Consider the following 14,681-nt stretch of genomic DNA (forward strand, 5'->3'; position numbering starts at 1 on the left):
CCGGCTGATGCCGTTGGAATTGATTGTTGAAATATATTTTTTACACCTATTATTATTCAGCTTTGTACTTAAACGTAGTTTTCTTTCGGCTCTTGCATTTCTCAAAGTTTGAGACCGATATTATATATATAAAAAAAGTTCGAACGTTCACAAAATGTTGAGGTTCAGAAAAAAGATGAAATAATTTTCAGTGAAGTTCCTACCGAAATGCAGTACCTAAACGTACTTTATTGTATCCTAATAAATCTTCCAAAGTTTCAGCTCGATATTTTATTTACAAAAAAAGTTCTTAGGTTCAAAAAAACATTCAGTGAACGGAAAAAGTGAGGTAGGTAATATAGGTATTTAGCTGTGTCACATGCCCTTAAGTTGAAAATTCAACCATTCAGTTTAAAATATATATAATTTGTTGAGAATTCATATTTTTTTATAGAAAATGAATCTTTCTGGTGTCTTTTTTTCAAAACAATAGCAAACTAATGTCATCGCTAAAAAAATTGTATAATGAAGGTGCGTTGAGTCCGAGGTCTATTTCAGCGGTCATTTATAAACAGAAAAAATGTAAATTTTAGTTTTAATTAATATTTGAATTACATATATAGAAATATGATGTAATAAAATATTATTTATCTCTAACATAACTGATAAATTTTTTTTTATATTAAGAAGCGTAGCGTGCTGAAAATAATTTCACACTTTTTCAGTTTTTAGTTCGCAATCTCATTTGCAAGATAGATATATTTCAAGCGGATTTAGATTATATCGATGTATATGTGCCCCAAAACTTTGTATTTGATTTTTCCAGTGGCTGAGAAGTAATTTTTGAACTCTCTCTTTTAGTAATGATTAAAATTACAAAAACTAGAATGTTTAAAAATATATAATTTCAAGTGCGAAACTGTTTTACCAGCACTTTCCCGATCTGTTTTCACCTCGTTCTTATATTCGCGCCTTACCATCCGCACGAAAGGAAGGAAACTCCACTTTATAGAATTAAACAGATAAGTAATGAAAATATAATTATAATGAGCGAACAAATAAATGTGAAATGGATAAAAAATTAAACGATTTCAGTTTTTCTTTTTTAACTTTCCTTGATTTTTCAACCCACTTTAAATGCAATTAAGAAATATTTAAGAATTCGCATTTAACATTCTTTCAAATAATCCCTAATGTTAGAGTTACCTGTTTTTTTCTCTCATTTCTTTAAAAATTCTATTAATTTATTCAAACTATAAAGATTTGAAAACGCTTTCACTATTTGAATAATCCCGGGTGGAAAATACCACGTGATCTGCAGCCAATCGTCGTGCGAGATCGTGACGAAGATCGGAAAAGGATCAAAAACAACCGATCGAAAGTATCTTTCGTCCGCGGTTGACATATTTTCAACTTTGCTTACAAAATGAAGTTTTATAGCTAGTTTAATTCCCTGTAAATAATAAATTACACCCACACGACGATTGTGGGAGTTCGGAGTGCATTTTGTGTTAGAAAATTTTTTAAGAAAAAGAGTGTTTTTCGAGTTTTACGGCAGCGATCGATGTGGAATCAAGTTGGATGAATATGGCGACAAACAGATCGGCTGAACTCGTTGATGTTGTCCTCGGTCGTTGATTCCTCGTTGCGTCATCGTAATTCAGGTATGAATTCCAGACACACCTCTCTTTTTGACACACGTAAAATAAATGTCCTTACACAAAAGAGAATTCATCCCTCCATTTTGGTTTTTATCCGTAACTGTAAAACAAATTCCACACATTATTACGTTCGTTCTTTTTGTTGGAAGTATTTACATTATTTACTTTGTGTTTAACAGTGGACATCGTACGTCTTTTTGCTGCTTTTAAAATAGTTTAAAGGACAGGTTTAAGAAAGTTTGTCTTATATGTTTTAACTGAATTTTTTGGAGCAACTCATTATAATTAATTATTATATTATATTGCCTGTATTATAAATCAAATTAATTTCTTTAAGAACAAAAAGAATGTGTATTTCATGTTTACTTCACTTTGAGGAAGCAAAATTAATTTTACTTCTTTGATATCAATATTCCTTTCCATTAATTAAATTTTTAATATCAGATATACATCAATTTTTTTTTAAATAATACTACGATCAATTAATTAGAGGGTGTCTAGTGTATTTAATTAATATGTTTAATGTACAAAGCCGTGGCAAATTATATTACAAGATATTCTTAAATATATTGTTAAAACACTTTGAATTCCTAAAATTTTAAGTAAAAATATTGCACTTTAAAAAAGATAGATAAATTCTTATCCAAATAGTTGAACTTTGAATCAAAAACATTAATTTTCTACCAAAAAGTCAATATTTCCACGAAATACCTCAATTTTGAAGTGGAATTTTTAAATAACAATTATAAGTTTTCAATCAATTAGTTGATTCAGTTTGAAAAATAATTAATTTTTGAGTAAAAAGAAGAAAATGATCAATTCAATCATGAACATTAATTTTCTCCCACAAAAGTCAAATTTTCAATCAAAAATATAATAGGTACATTTGCAGTTAAAAAAATTAATCTTGAGCCCAACTAAACCGATTAATTTTAAACTTGAATAATTGAAATTTAACCAGAAACAAGAATTTTCATTCAAGAACATTCATTTTCCGCCACGAAAGCTCAATTATCAAGAAAATACATGGATTTTCAACTAAAATGACAAATTTTTAACTAAAAATTGAATAGATAAATTTCTAGCTCAATTTTCATTTTTAAAATTAATTTTCAACCGAAAAAGAAACGAATTTACAAAAAAATAGTTCAATTTTCAACTAAAGATATGAATTTTCCATTAAAATGAGGAATCTTAAAATAAAAAATAAATTTTTACCAAGAGGTAATTTAAAAAAAAAAAGGTTCGATCTTCAACTGATAAAGTTAGTTTAATAATAAAAAAGTTAGGGTTGATATTTTAGCCAAAAGAGATTTTTATTATTGATCATAAACAGTTTAATGCCACCGAAAAATAGGAGCCAATAAATTATAACCGGGGGTGTAACTCAGTGGTAGAGTGTCCGCTTCGCATGCGGAAAGTCCTGGGTTCAAATCCCAGCTCCTCCATTAAATTTAACTTTTTTGCAAAATTTGTTCAACTAAAAATAGAAAACTGAGAACAAGAAAAAAGTTTGGCCTCTTGAATTTGAAACTAGAAATTTTACAATTATAAACATTTTTATCAAACAATTGATATAATTATGAAAGCTTTTCCAGTTGAAGGTTTAAGACACACTTCACACTTATCTGTTTCCTACTTTACCGACATGGCCGAATTTGACAACGAAAATGTATTTGTTGAAAAATTTTGTTTTCTCAAATTTTCAGCTCAATATCAAATTTGGTGTGGAATTGGTATAACAAAAAATGTAGGTAAAATAGGAATCTGATAAGTGTCACATGCCTTTAAGAGAGAACAAAAATTGAAACAAAACTGTTGAATTGTCAAGCAAAAAAAAAAGAATGTTTAACTGAAAAAGGTATTCAACCAAAAATAGAATAGGTAAGTTTTCAGTAAAAAAATGTATTTCCAACCAAAAAGAAACAGATTAAAAAAAAGTCGTAACCAGTAATATAAAGCTACTTTCACCAATAAAAAACATTGTTATTTAATTTTATATTACCATTATTTTTATTGGCATACTTTAGAAAAAATTTTGACTTAAAAAAATTCCCTCACAATTCCTAGTTTTTCCATGTATAATAAACTTGTATTAATTTATTTAACATTTAAAAATATAAACAGAGTTCAATATTTAAGTTGTAAAGGCGCTTAATTATGATAAAAAGTATGTCCTCGGAGTTTTCTTTTAGAAAAATCTTTAAAAATAATAAATCAACATATAGCACGAGAAAATTTGTTTTCAGTATTTTGAAAGATTTTAAAAATATTTATTTATTTATAACTTGGTAACATTGCAGTAATTTTGTTTTTGTTAACGCTGAAGCAATCTTTTCAGATTATTATACTTTCCAAATAGGAAATGTAATAATCCAAAAAATCACGAATTTCTAAACTTTTTAATTTCAAATCATACTTTAATAAATATTTAAACAAAAATAGAATATCTTTCTATAAATTGAGGTAAAATATTTATGTCTCAAATAAAAGAACTCTCAATAGCATGTATAGGCAAATCTGCAGATTGGAACGAATCTTGAGCTTAGTGGCACTATTTTAAACATTCTTTTAAGGTCGAAATGAAATCCACTTTCTTATGAATCAGTTTATACACCGAAATCCGAGGACAAAAAAAATCGTAAATCAAAATTAGATTTCGTAACTATCGCCTTTCTAGTTCATTAGAGACAGATATATGGCAAAAAAAAAGAGAGAAGAAGGAAAGCCAACCAAAACGAATTTCTCACTCTTTCCTTATTCTCGGTTTTATGCTACTAGGGACCAATATGTTTCGAAGCCAAAATTTAGGCTTCCGCATGAGGGATTATTTATAGGAAAACTACAGGCATATATAATAGAAGCTTATGCTAATCCACATAATACCTGAAAATAAAAACCTTAGACATACTCGTATATACAAAAAGTGATTTGGTCTAAACCTTCATTCATTGGTGAAAGTTGATTACATATACAAATTCTTTTTTATAAAAATAACAAAGAATCAATTTTTAAAATTTATAAACCTATCCCAAACTTTTTTTATATCTTGCGAAACTTTTTTTTTAATAAGAACTTTGTTTTCATTTCTCTCTTTATAAATAAAATCTACATACATTTTCGCTTTTTTATAACACATTTATCTCTATTCCTATTGTTTTTTTATATTAAACATTAATTATCTCGAAAATATTTTTAGAAAAAAAAAACCCCATAAATTTTGCTCCTAATCAAGAAATCTTTTTGTAATGCACTTAATCTCAATTTTTTGGTAGTTAAATAAAATTCCTTCGAATTTTTTAACGATTTTAACAGCACTTCAATAATATTCAACTCTTTTACCCAATGTCTACCAATTATTTTATAGTATATAGATTCCTCTATGACTGTGCATTCAGATTTTAGCTCAATTTATCAGATAATTAACTTTTTATTGAAAGTTATCAATTTTTATCTAAGAAAATTTACTTTTAATCGTACATTTATTTTCTCAAAGAAAACTTACCCAAATTTTAATAAAAATGTTTGATACATACATACATACATACATATATATATACATGCATACACACACACACACAATTATTAAATAACTTTTTATTGAGAGTTATCAATAATTATCTAAGAAAATTTACTTTTAATCGTACATTTATTTTCTCAAAGAAAACTTACTCAAATTTTAATAAAAATGTTTTATATATATACATATTTATCAAACATTTTTATTAAAATTTGAGTAAGCTTTCTTTGAGAAAATAAATGTACGATTAAAAGTAAATTTTCTTAGATAATTATTGATAACTTTCAATAAACAGTTATTTATCTGATAAATTGAGCTAAAATCTGAATGCACAGTCATAGAGTCAGAAGGAATTTCATTTAACTACCAAAAAATTGAGATTAAGTGTATTACAAAAAGATTTCTTGATTAGGAGCAAAATTCATGGGGTTTTTTTTTCTAAAAATATTTTCGAGATAAGTAATGTTTAATATAAAAAAAAAACAATAGGAATAGAGATGTGTGAGAGAAATTTTCAGCAAATAAAACAGTTTAGCATTTACAGAAAGGCGCTTATAATTAACAGAATACGCAAACTAATTTTCGTTTTGAAATTTATCTGCACTACAAATATGATTCATCTCTGAAATTCAAATATTCCTTCAATTTTTGGTATGAAATATTGCGAAAAAAAAATTTTGTTGATTTTTTAAAGTCCCATAAAAAAATCATAGTCCGTATTTCACACCTTTTTGGCTGCGACCCTTAAACGAATAATTGTGCTTTTATGTTTGGCCCCGTTTAGAAACACTTTCTTTTTGCATTTTACCCAATGTCTTACAAGTTTCAAAAAATTTCGGAAAAAGGTTGTAATTTTTTTTATGCTTACTAAAAAAACGTATCCAATGACTTAGTAGAAATGCAATTGATTGGTAAGTAAAACTATTACGCGTGATTGCCTTTTGTTGATATCTTTGTGTCATTTTTAGACATTCATTGCAATTACAAATATATTCACATCTTTATATTACTTTAAATTTAAGGCTTGAAATTAATAATTGCATTTTTAAATATTACGAAACTTAGCATTTCAGTTTAAAAGCCTTAAAATTGAATAATTTTAATCAGTTATGAGATATTCCAAATTGATGTAGGTGGAAATTAAACCATTCTTAATTTAAAGAGTTTAAATTTTGCAATTTTAAATTAAGAATGATAATAAACTCAAAAACAATGCAAAATCCTTGAAATTGGAGACTACAAATTGTTAAAGGTATGGAATTCAAAAGGTTGAATTGAGTTAAGACCATGTAAAAAGTAGAATAATAGATTGTAACATTAAAAATTGTCGGGTTTCGAATGCAAATCGCAAAAAATTCAATTTTTAACTTAAAGCCATCATGAATTATGAATTTGTAATTATTCAATTGTAAACGCTACAATTGAATAATTTTTTATTGAATGTAGATCTTTTGAAATTACACAATTTTGGATTTCAAAAGGTTAAAAAATAATGTCGAATCTTACTGAGCTTCACAATTTTAAAAGCATCTAATTTGAAATCCTTTAATTTCAAGTGTTTCAGTTGCGGCTAAAAAATTAAACTCACAAATTTTCAGTTAAAATTTTTAATTCAGAAATTGTTTAAGTTTTAAAACCTTAAAGTAGTAATTCTTAAATTTTTATGTCTAAGGTTTGGAGTTTTTATTTTAAATTCTTCTCATATGAAAATTTTCTAATCTCGTATTTGAATTCGAAAGTCCTGATTAATAAGACTAAGGTCCCGATTACTGGGATTATTGGAAGTAAAATGTAGTTTTAAATGGAAATGATAAAATCTGCAAACTTTCAAATTTGAAGTTACTGATTTTTTGTATTATAATAAATTGTTGCATTTGGAATGACTTTATTTATTTTAAGTTAAAAATTTTTTATGTAAAATGACTCGACTGTATTTCTTATAATACAGAACACGAAAGGAATAATTTTTCGCCCATTTTTTAAAAAACAATAACATCTTAAAATAAAGAAAGCTATCTAAATTGATCTGCAAAACTCAAATATACTATTCTTCAATTGAATCAGAGAAAGCTATACGGTACGAATTTGACGTTTTGATTAAATTTAGTTTTTGTTTTCATAAAATATGCAATTTTTTTAACAATTCGACGGTAATTGTAGGAGTTTAAAAAGTATTTAACAATTGTTGATATTATTATGAAAATTAAAAAATTAAAAGATGATTTTCTTAACAGGTTTATGTATTTATAATAACAAGGAATGTTAAACGTTGCTAAGTCCATGGATATTTCCATTAGATTATTACATCCACATGTAGAGCCATCTATTTTTTCATACGATGGCTATTAAAGTAGTTGTGCCAAAAGTCAGATATCTGAAAAAAAATAGTTTTTTCTAAGCCTGAAATCGTTAGAACAATTTTTGTTTAAGAAAACATTATTTAAACAAATAATTATATTTTAAGATTATTTAGTTATTTTCAAAATTGGAAACAGCAGAGTTGTAGAGAATGTTTTGCAAGAAAAAATAATCCGTCATTTATTAAAATGCAATAATTTTTCACAAATCGGTAAGAAGCGACGTTCAGAAAAAATTCAGTTTCAAAAAACATGGTTACAATTAATGTTTTTTTGAGAATTTTAACATTTTTCATACAAAAAATAATGTTTTTTGTTTGAAATAACATCAGTTGTAAAATTTTGATCCATAAAATCATTAAAAAAATATTTTTTTAGATATCTGACTTTTGGCACGACAACTACCTTAAACTGATCCATCCACCTACGTAAGAAAAAATAATTTGCTTAATCGGCCGTAAACTTTTTCTCTAGAAAGGGTTTTTTATTTCTGTAAAATTAGATTTATTGCATTTATTCATTCCGTTTAGCTTTCTTCGCTTAAATTTCTTGGACGAAATTAAAATAAATTGTAACAGGCCTCACAGTCACTATGTGATAAAATATGGGGAAAGGGTATTTTTTGACACGCTCATAGGGTATTTTTTTTGTGCTGAAAGGGTAACAAATAAATTCAGGATAAATGCATAAGACTTCAAAACAATCCTAGTTAAATTCAAAAGAATTCAAAATGGACTGGAATAAATGTAAAAAATAAAAAATAAATTTGATTAATTTCCGTAAAATTGGAATGAATTTAGAGGAAATGTAAGGGAAACGAGAAATATTCGACGAAATTGATAACAATTCACGGTGAATTAAAAAATATCCAAATGGATTGAAAATAATTAAAGAACGTGAAAAAAACCTCCATTGAATTCAGAAATTCAAGAGTTTTTAAAAAATTGAGAATAATTTAAAATATCCAAGATAATTGCAAAGAATTTAAATGAATTGAAAAAAATTGAGAAAAAAAATTCGAAAAATCCATTTATTTCAGAAAAATTTGAGTAAATTTAGAAGAATGCAAGGGAAATGAGATAAATTCGATGAACTTCATAAAAAATCAAAGTGAATTTAAAAACCAATCTAGTCAATTGAAAACAGTTTAAAAATATGAAAAAATAATTAAATTCAGAATGTTTGAAATCCATTCAGAATTTTTGAAATCTTTGAAATTCTACGAAATCCCTCACTTCTTGTTAAATTAGTAAAAAATGTCTTTGCAATTTTTTAAATAACCTAAAATATTTCAAATCTTTTGAAATCTCTTCAAATTTGTTAAAAGATCAATTATTTTTTAAAAAATTAATTAAAAAAAGTCCATTGAATTAAGTAAGTCATTAAATTTAGAAAAATTCAAGTGAATTGAAATAATCAAAAGAATTCCAAAGAATAAAAAAGAATTCAGGGTGAGCTCCAAAGAATATCTTTAAATCTCTTCAAATGTATGAAACCCTACAAAATACCTCAGAAATAAATTCTTTCAAATCGACGAAAATGTTATACAATCCCATGAAATACTATATTTCCTGAAATCCTGGAAAATGTAAAAAAAATACATTGGTAGATTTAAAATCCCTTAAAATAATTGAAATTTGATAAAATCCTGTGAAATCTTTTAAAATATCCATATCTTCCTGAGTTCTAGAAAATTCTTTTTCTTAGAATATTTCAAACACTTCGAAATTCCTTCAAATTAATGAAATTAATAAAAAAATTCTTGGAATCTTTAAAAATACCCTAAACATTTTTAATTAAAAAGTTCTTCAAAATTCCTTTAAATTATTGAAATCTATTGAAAATTTCTAGGAATCTTTAAAAACACCCTGGAATATTATTTCAAAAGGAGTTGAGACAATTCAGAAATAGGTATTGATCAGAACAGAACAGTGATTAACTCATGAGTTAATTTATTGAAAGAAAAGTGACTTGTGTGAAATTTTCATTAAAAAAGTGACTAAAAGTTATTTGAGAACAAAAGTGACTAATAGTGACTTTGTGACAGTCCTATTTTTTACATTTACATCTTATAGAAATTCCCTGATTTTTTCTATTTTTGTAAAGTTCCATCGTAGGCTGCAAAAAGAGTACCATAGGGACCAAATCTTGACAATAGGGTACTTTAGGGACCTTAACTGAATATAGGGGGTATAGGAACAGGCCTGTGAGGCCTGCTATAAAAATGTTATACTCGATAAAAAAAAATGAATTCATCAAACTTGCTTTCCTTTTACAGAAGACGATGGAATGGACGGATCGAGTCCACTCTACCATCGGTACGGAGAACAAAGCATCTCTAGTCGAGAAGGAAGCCACCACTCGCAGAAACTGGCTCTCTTCCGACCCAGTGCCGACACCGTAGACCTTGGATACCACACTCTAGACAACAATGTATGCCGCATACCATCATCGCCTTCCACGGCCATCACCGCCCGGAAACAGCTTTTCCAACAAAGACACATCTACGCCCTGGGACTTTGCGACCTGGACGACACCCAGCTCCTAAAAATCTTCAGCTGGCTCTCCACCAGAGATCGTTGTGCCCTATCGCAAACATGCAGACGCCTTTGGGAGATCGCGTGGCACCCTTCCCTCTGGAAAGAAGTCGAAGTACGTCATCCGCAAAGCGCTTCCATCGCTCTGAATACTCTTGCTCGACGCGGTCTCTACACCTCCATTCGTCGTCTCGTCCTGGACGGAGCCACAAGCCTCTCAGGAGTCTTCAACTCTCTTCCCTTTTCCAGTCTAACTTCCTTGTCCATCAGACACTCTAAACGCGTCAGCGACTCAAATGTAACAACCATCCTGGACAACTGCATCCACCTCAAGGATTTAGATCTAACAGACTGTGGCAGCATAACAAAAGCATACACCAGAATTGCCGCTTTACAACTCCAGACTCTCGATCTCAGCGACTGCCACGAAGTCAACGACTCCGGATTAGTTCTGAGTCTCTCGAGAATGCCTCATCTTTCTTGTCTCTACCTTCGAAGGTGCTTTTGCATCACTGACACGAGTCTCGTAGCTATCGCCTCGTACTGCGGGGGACTACGACAATTATCCGTTTCAGATTGTGCGAGAATCACGGACTTTGGAGTTCGAGAACTCGCCGCGTGTCTGGGACCATCGTTGCGATACTTTTCCGTGGGGAAATGCGATCAAGTATCGGATGCGGGCCTTTTGGTTGTCGCTAGACACTGTTACAAGTTGAGATATTTGAACGCACGAGGGTGCGAGGCTCTCAGCGATAGCGCTACTGTAGCTTTAGCTCGGGGATGTCCAAGAATTAGAGCCCTGGACTTAGGAAAATGCGACATTGGAGACGCCACCCTGGAAGCTCTCTCGACAGGGTGTCCCAATTTGAAGAAACTTTCGCTCTGTGGATGCGAAAGAATCTCGGACACGGGACTTGAGGCGCTTGCTTATTATGTCAGGGGCCTTCAGCAACTTAATATTGGCGAGTGCCCTCGGGTCACGTGGGTGGGATATCGAGCCGTTAAACGATACTGTCGAAGATGCGTAATTGAACATACTAATCCTGGATTCTCCAGCTGATAAGATCTGATGTGTTTTTTTTTTTTAAATTGAATTAGTTTTTATTAATTAGGAATCATTTTTGTTGGACAGATGTTTAGGATGATTTTCTAACGTTCAGGTAAATTTGATTAAAAATAACAAAGTTTGGATCTAAACTTCGTGATTAAGGACAATTTAGGGAAACCGATACCTCTATCACTCTGTAAAAATAAAATCTCTTTAAAACGAACAGTCTGACGTTGGTCGTTTAAAATAATTAATCGGTTTTTTTTCGTTGTCCCCTCGTTTTAAGACAAGTGCGGCAAACAGCAGACAGATTTAGCCAATATTTAGTATTTTATTTCGAAGTGTCTAAGCTCATCGAAAAGATTTGTGCTGTACTTGCCGAATTACGGTCTACCTAGAAACGACCTCTATTTATAATTATTTCCAATTTATTCGACTTTCCTTCAATTCTTTTAAATGCTTTGAATGCCTTTAAGCTATTTTAGATTCTTGTAACTTCCATGAAATTCTTCCAAATTCCTTATATTCTTGAATACCTTAAATTCATTGCATTTATTAAATTCGTGGAATCAGGGTGTCTACTGAAATTGTGGAAAAAATTCCATGTTTTTTCCCAGGTATCTCAAGTTTTTTCCATGCATAATTTTTTCAAGTATATTATAAATAAAGTTCTTTTTAGTTTCTCGAAATTTAATTAAAATTAGAAGATATGCTTAAATATTTTAGCATGAGAGATTAATTAAATTATGAAATAATACTGAAAACATAATTAATCATTTCTTGAATTTGTCTCTAATGCCAACAATTTGAATAATAATTCAAACAAATTTTGCTTTTATCTACTTATATTTGAAATTCAGTGAATATGCAGGTAGAATAATGATTAATTTTCTCCGAAAAAGACGATTAACAAAAACATTAATTCTCAAAGATTTAAATTTGTATCTGAAAAAGATCAATTTTCAAAGAAATAGCTGGATTTTGAACTAAATATGATAGTTTTCAATAAATAATGGAAGTTAAATTTTCATTTAAAAAATTATTTTTCCATAAAAAAAAGGATTTATTTTTAAAAGAAATTTAGTTTATCTTTTCACTAAGTAGTTTTATTTTCAATCTAAAAGACAATTTAATGACTAAAATGAAAAATATTTAAATGCAATACTTTAATTTTCAAGCAAAAAATGAATTTTCAAACAGCAAGATTGATTTTCCATCAAGAAAGCTGATTTTTCAAAAAAAAAAATATGTGAACTTTTAACAGAAAATTTAAATTTTCAACTAAAAAAGATCCAGTTTCAACCAAAAATGGAATAATTTACTTCTAAACAAAAAGAATAAATTTTCAATTTAAGTAATCAATCTATAACTAGAATAGTTGATTTTGTAACGAAAAAAATGAATTTTCTAACAAGAAGATTAATTTTTAACAAAGAAGACAAATTTCATACAAAATACATGAGTTTTTAATTAAAAAGATAAACTACCTACCAACAATTAAATATTTATGTTTTTAGTCGAAAATTAATGTTTAAATAAGGAGATAAATTTTCAACTGAAAGGATGTAATTTTCAATTGGAATAGTTGCAATTTTCTGGTAAAAAAAAACAAATATTTTGCAACAAAAACTATACTAATTTTCAAAAAATAGTACCATTTTCAAACAGAGTGATGAATTACCAAATAAAATGACGAGGCTTTGACTAAAATAATTAAATTTGCTATTAGTTTAATTGTTAACCTAGAAGATTATTTTTTCTTCCAAAAAAGTGCAACTTTTCAACTGGAAAAGAGTATTTTTTAACCAAATATTGATTGATGAATCTTTAACAACAACAATTTAATTTTTAGTAAAAGAATATCTCAAGCAAATAATTAAATCTTCATTAATAAAAGATGAATTCGGAACAAAAAATGTATTAGTTGATATTCCAATCCAAGAGGATTTACATTTTTATAAAAAACATACAATTTAATCAAAAAGAATTAATTCTCAGTTAAAATGATTAATCTTTAGTAACAAAAAATTAATTTGTAACAAAAGAGTAACTCTCAGCCAAGTAATTAGACCTTCATTTAAAAAAAGATGAATTCCGAACAAAAAATGTCAAACAGATACTTAAAGCTACTTTTACAAATGAAGAATCATCGTTTTTCAATTTAATATTTCAATTAAAAAAAAAAATAAGTACGCTCTCGTAAAAATTCCCTGACTAAAAAACACCTACCTGGAAAATCTGGAGTTTTCGAGGTAGGGCAGACACCCTGAGAATTTTTGGAATTCTTCTAAATTCCTTGAATTCGCGAAATTTTTCATAAATTCTGTGTATTCATGTAATTGAAAAGAATTCAAAAGGATACAAAAACTCAAAATAACCCAAATGACACACAAAAAGCAGAGTGGTTCGTGAACATAGAGGTATCGAGATATAGGACTGAAGTATTCAGTAAAATTGAATATTAAATACTTGGAAAATCATCTTGTGTAAAAAAAAACGTACGTACGAATACGTAGTATATATAATTTGCGAAAATAGCACTCAATTGGCTGTAAAATTACGTGCCTGTGAGGAAATTTATATTATTTATTGTTTTTATATTGTATTTAATGAAATGGTCTTTCGTGATTCGTGATTATTATGTGGATGAATTTTTAAGGTATATTTACCTTGTCTGTGACATACGTACTGTTGAAAAATAAGTGATTTTAAAGAATAATAAAATTTTTTAATTAGACTATTTTTAATGGAGTTGCGGTTCTTATATTGTTTTTATACTTTAATAAATAAAATTGATTGGAAATGTTTGCTTCTTGTTTTCTTTTGCCTACCAGTAGTCTGAATTTGAGTTTCACTTTTAAGGGGGTCTCCCCGTGTGACGGCCCGTTTTTTAAAAAGTTTTTTGGGAATTTTTTTGACGACCGATAACAATATACAACTTTCAACTTTTCACTATATATTTATTCACATTTGAACATTAAATTGCGCAAGTTTGAACCCAAAATATGGCGCAATTCCGAAGACACCCATATAAAAAAATAGTGTATCCATGGTCGGCATGATTCCGGGCGAACGGCATTTTAATCTGTGAAGCTGTGGCCACTGCCTGAACTAGGATATTTGAAAAATATTCAAAATTGAGTGATTGACACGGTTTTGAATTTTTTTCAAATTTCATGATTTTTTTCGATTATTTTCTTACGAAAAAAAAACGGTTTGGAATTTTCTAATTATCCCAGTTCAGGCCATGCGTACACATGGGGCCGTCCATAAATTACGTAACGCAAAATCCAGCTTTTTTACACCCCCTCCCCCTTTGTAACGCAGTCGTAACGCAAGGATAACCTTCCTGTGGCGTTACGTAACGCTAATCAATTTTTTAAAAATAAAATTTGCAATAATTTTTTTACAATAATTTTTTTTTCAATGTTTATTATAGTATATCTTTTATTTTACATTGTTTATAATACTGAAAACAACAATATTTGGTATGGAATTTAAGAAGTACTATAATGATAATTATATAAACTAATCATACAAACGTAAATCATTTTACAGTTTGGCTTTATCTTTGGAATC

At 28.5% G+C, this 14,681-nt stretch overlaps 1 protein-coding gene and 1 non-coding gene across 2 annotated transcripts; both read left to right on the top strand.

Annotated features, from left to right (window-relative positions):
- Positions 1-1,365: 1,365 nt before the first annotated feature.
- LOC117171852 (F-box/LRR-repeat protein 7-like) lies at positions 1,366-11,769 on the top strand. The gene is made up of 2 exons (XM_033359487.1): positions 1,366-1,643; positions 9,796-11,769. The coding sequence occupies exons 1-2, from the start codon at positions 1,598-1,600 to the stop codon at positions 11,112-11,114; spliced, it is 1,365 nt and encodes a 454-aa protein (XP_033215378.1). The 5' UTR covers positions 1,366-1,597; the 3' UTR covers positions 11,115-11,769.
- On the top strand, positions 3,017-3,088 carry Trnaa-cgc. Its single transcript has one exon. It is a non-coding gene; the product is annotated as a tRNA-Ala (tRNA).
- Positions 11,770-14,681: the final 2,912 nt, after the last annotated feature.

Source organism: Belonocnema kinseyi, chromosome 4 (assembly GCF_010883055.1).
Source record: "Belonocnema kinseyi isolate 2016_QV_RU_SX_M_011 chromosome 4, B_treatae_v1, whole genome shotgun sequence".
Lineage (NCBI taxonomy): Eukaryota > Metazoa > Arthropoda > Insecta > Hymenoptera > Cynipidae > Belonocnema > Belonocnema kinseyi.

Excerpts from the sequence above, each read along its gene's own strand:
- LOC117171852 (XM_033359487.1), top strand. The coding sequence starts at position 1,598 with ATGTTGTCCTCGGTCGTTGATTCCTCGTTGCGTCATCGTAATTCAG. Across the intron at positions 1,644-9,795 it reads GTTGCGTCATCGTAATTCAG|AAGACGATGGAATGGACGGA; the intron begins GTATGAATTCCA and ends TTCCTTTTACAG.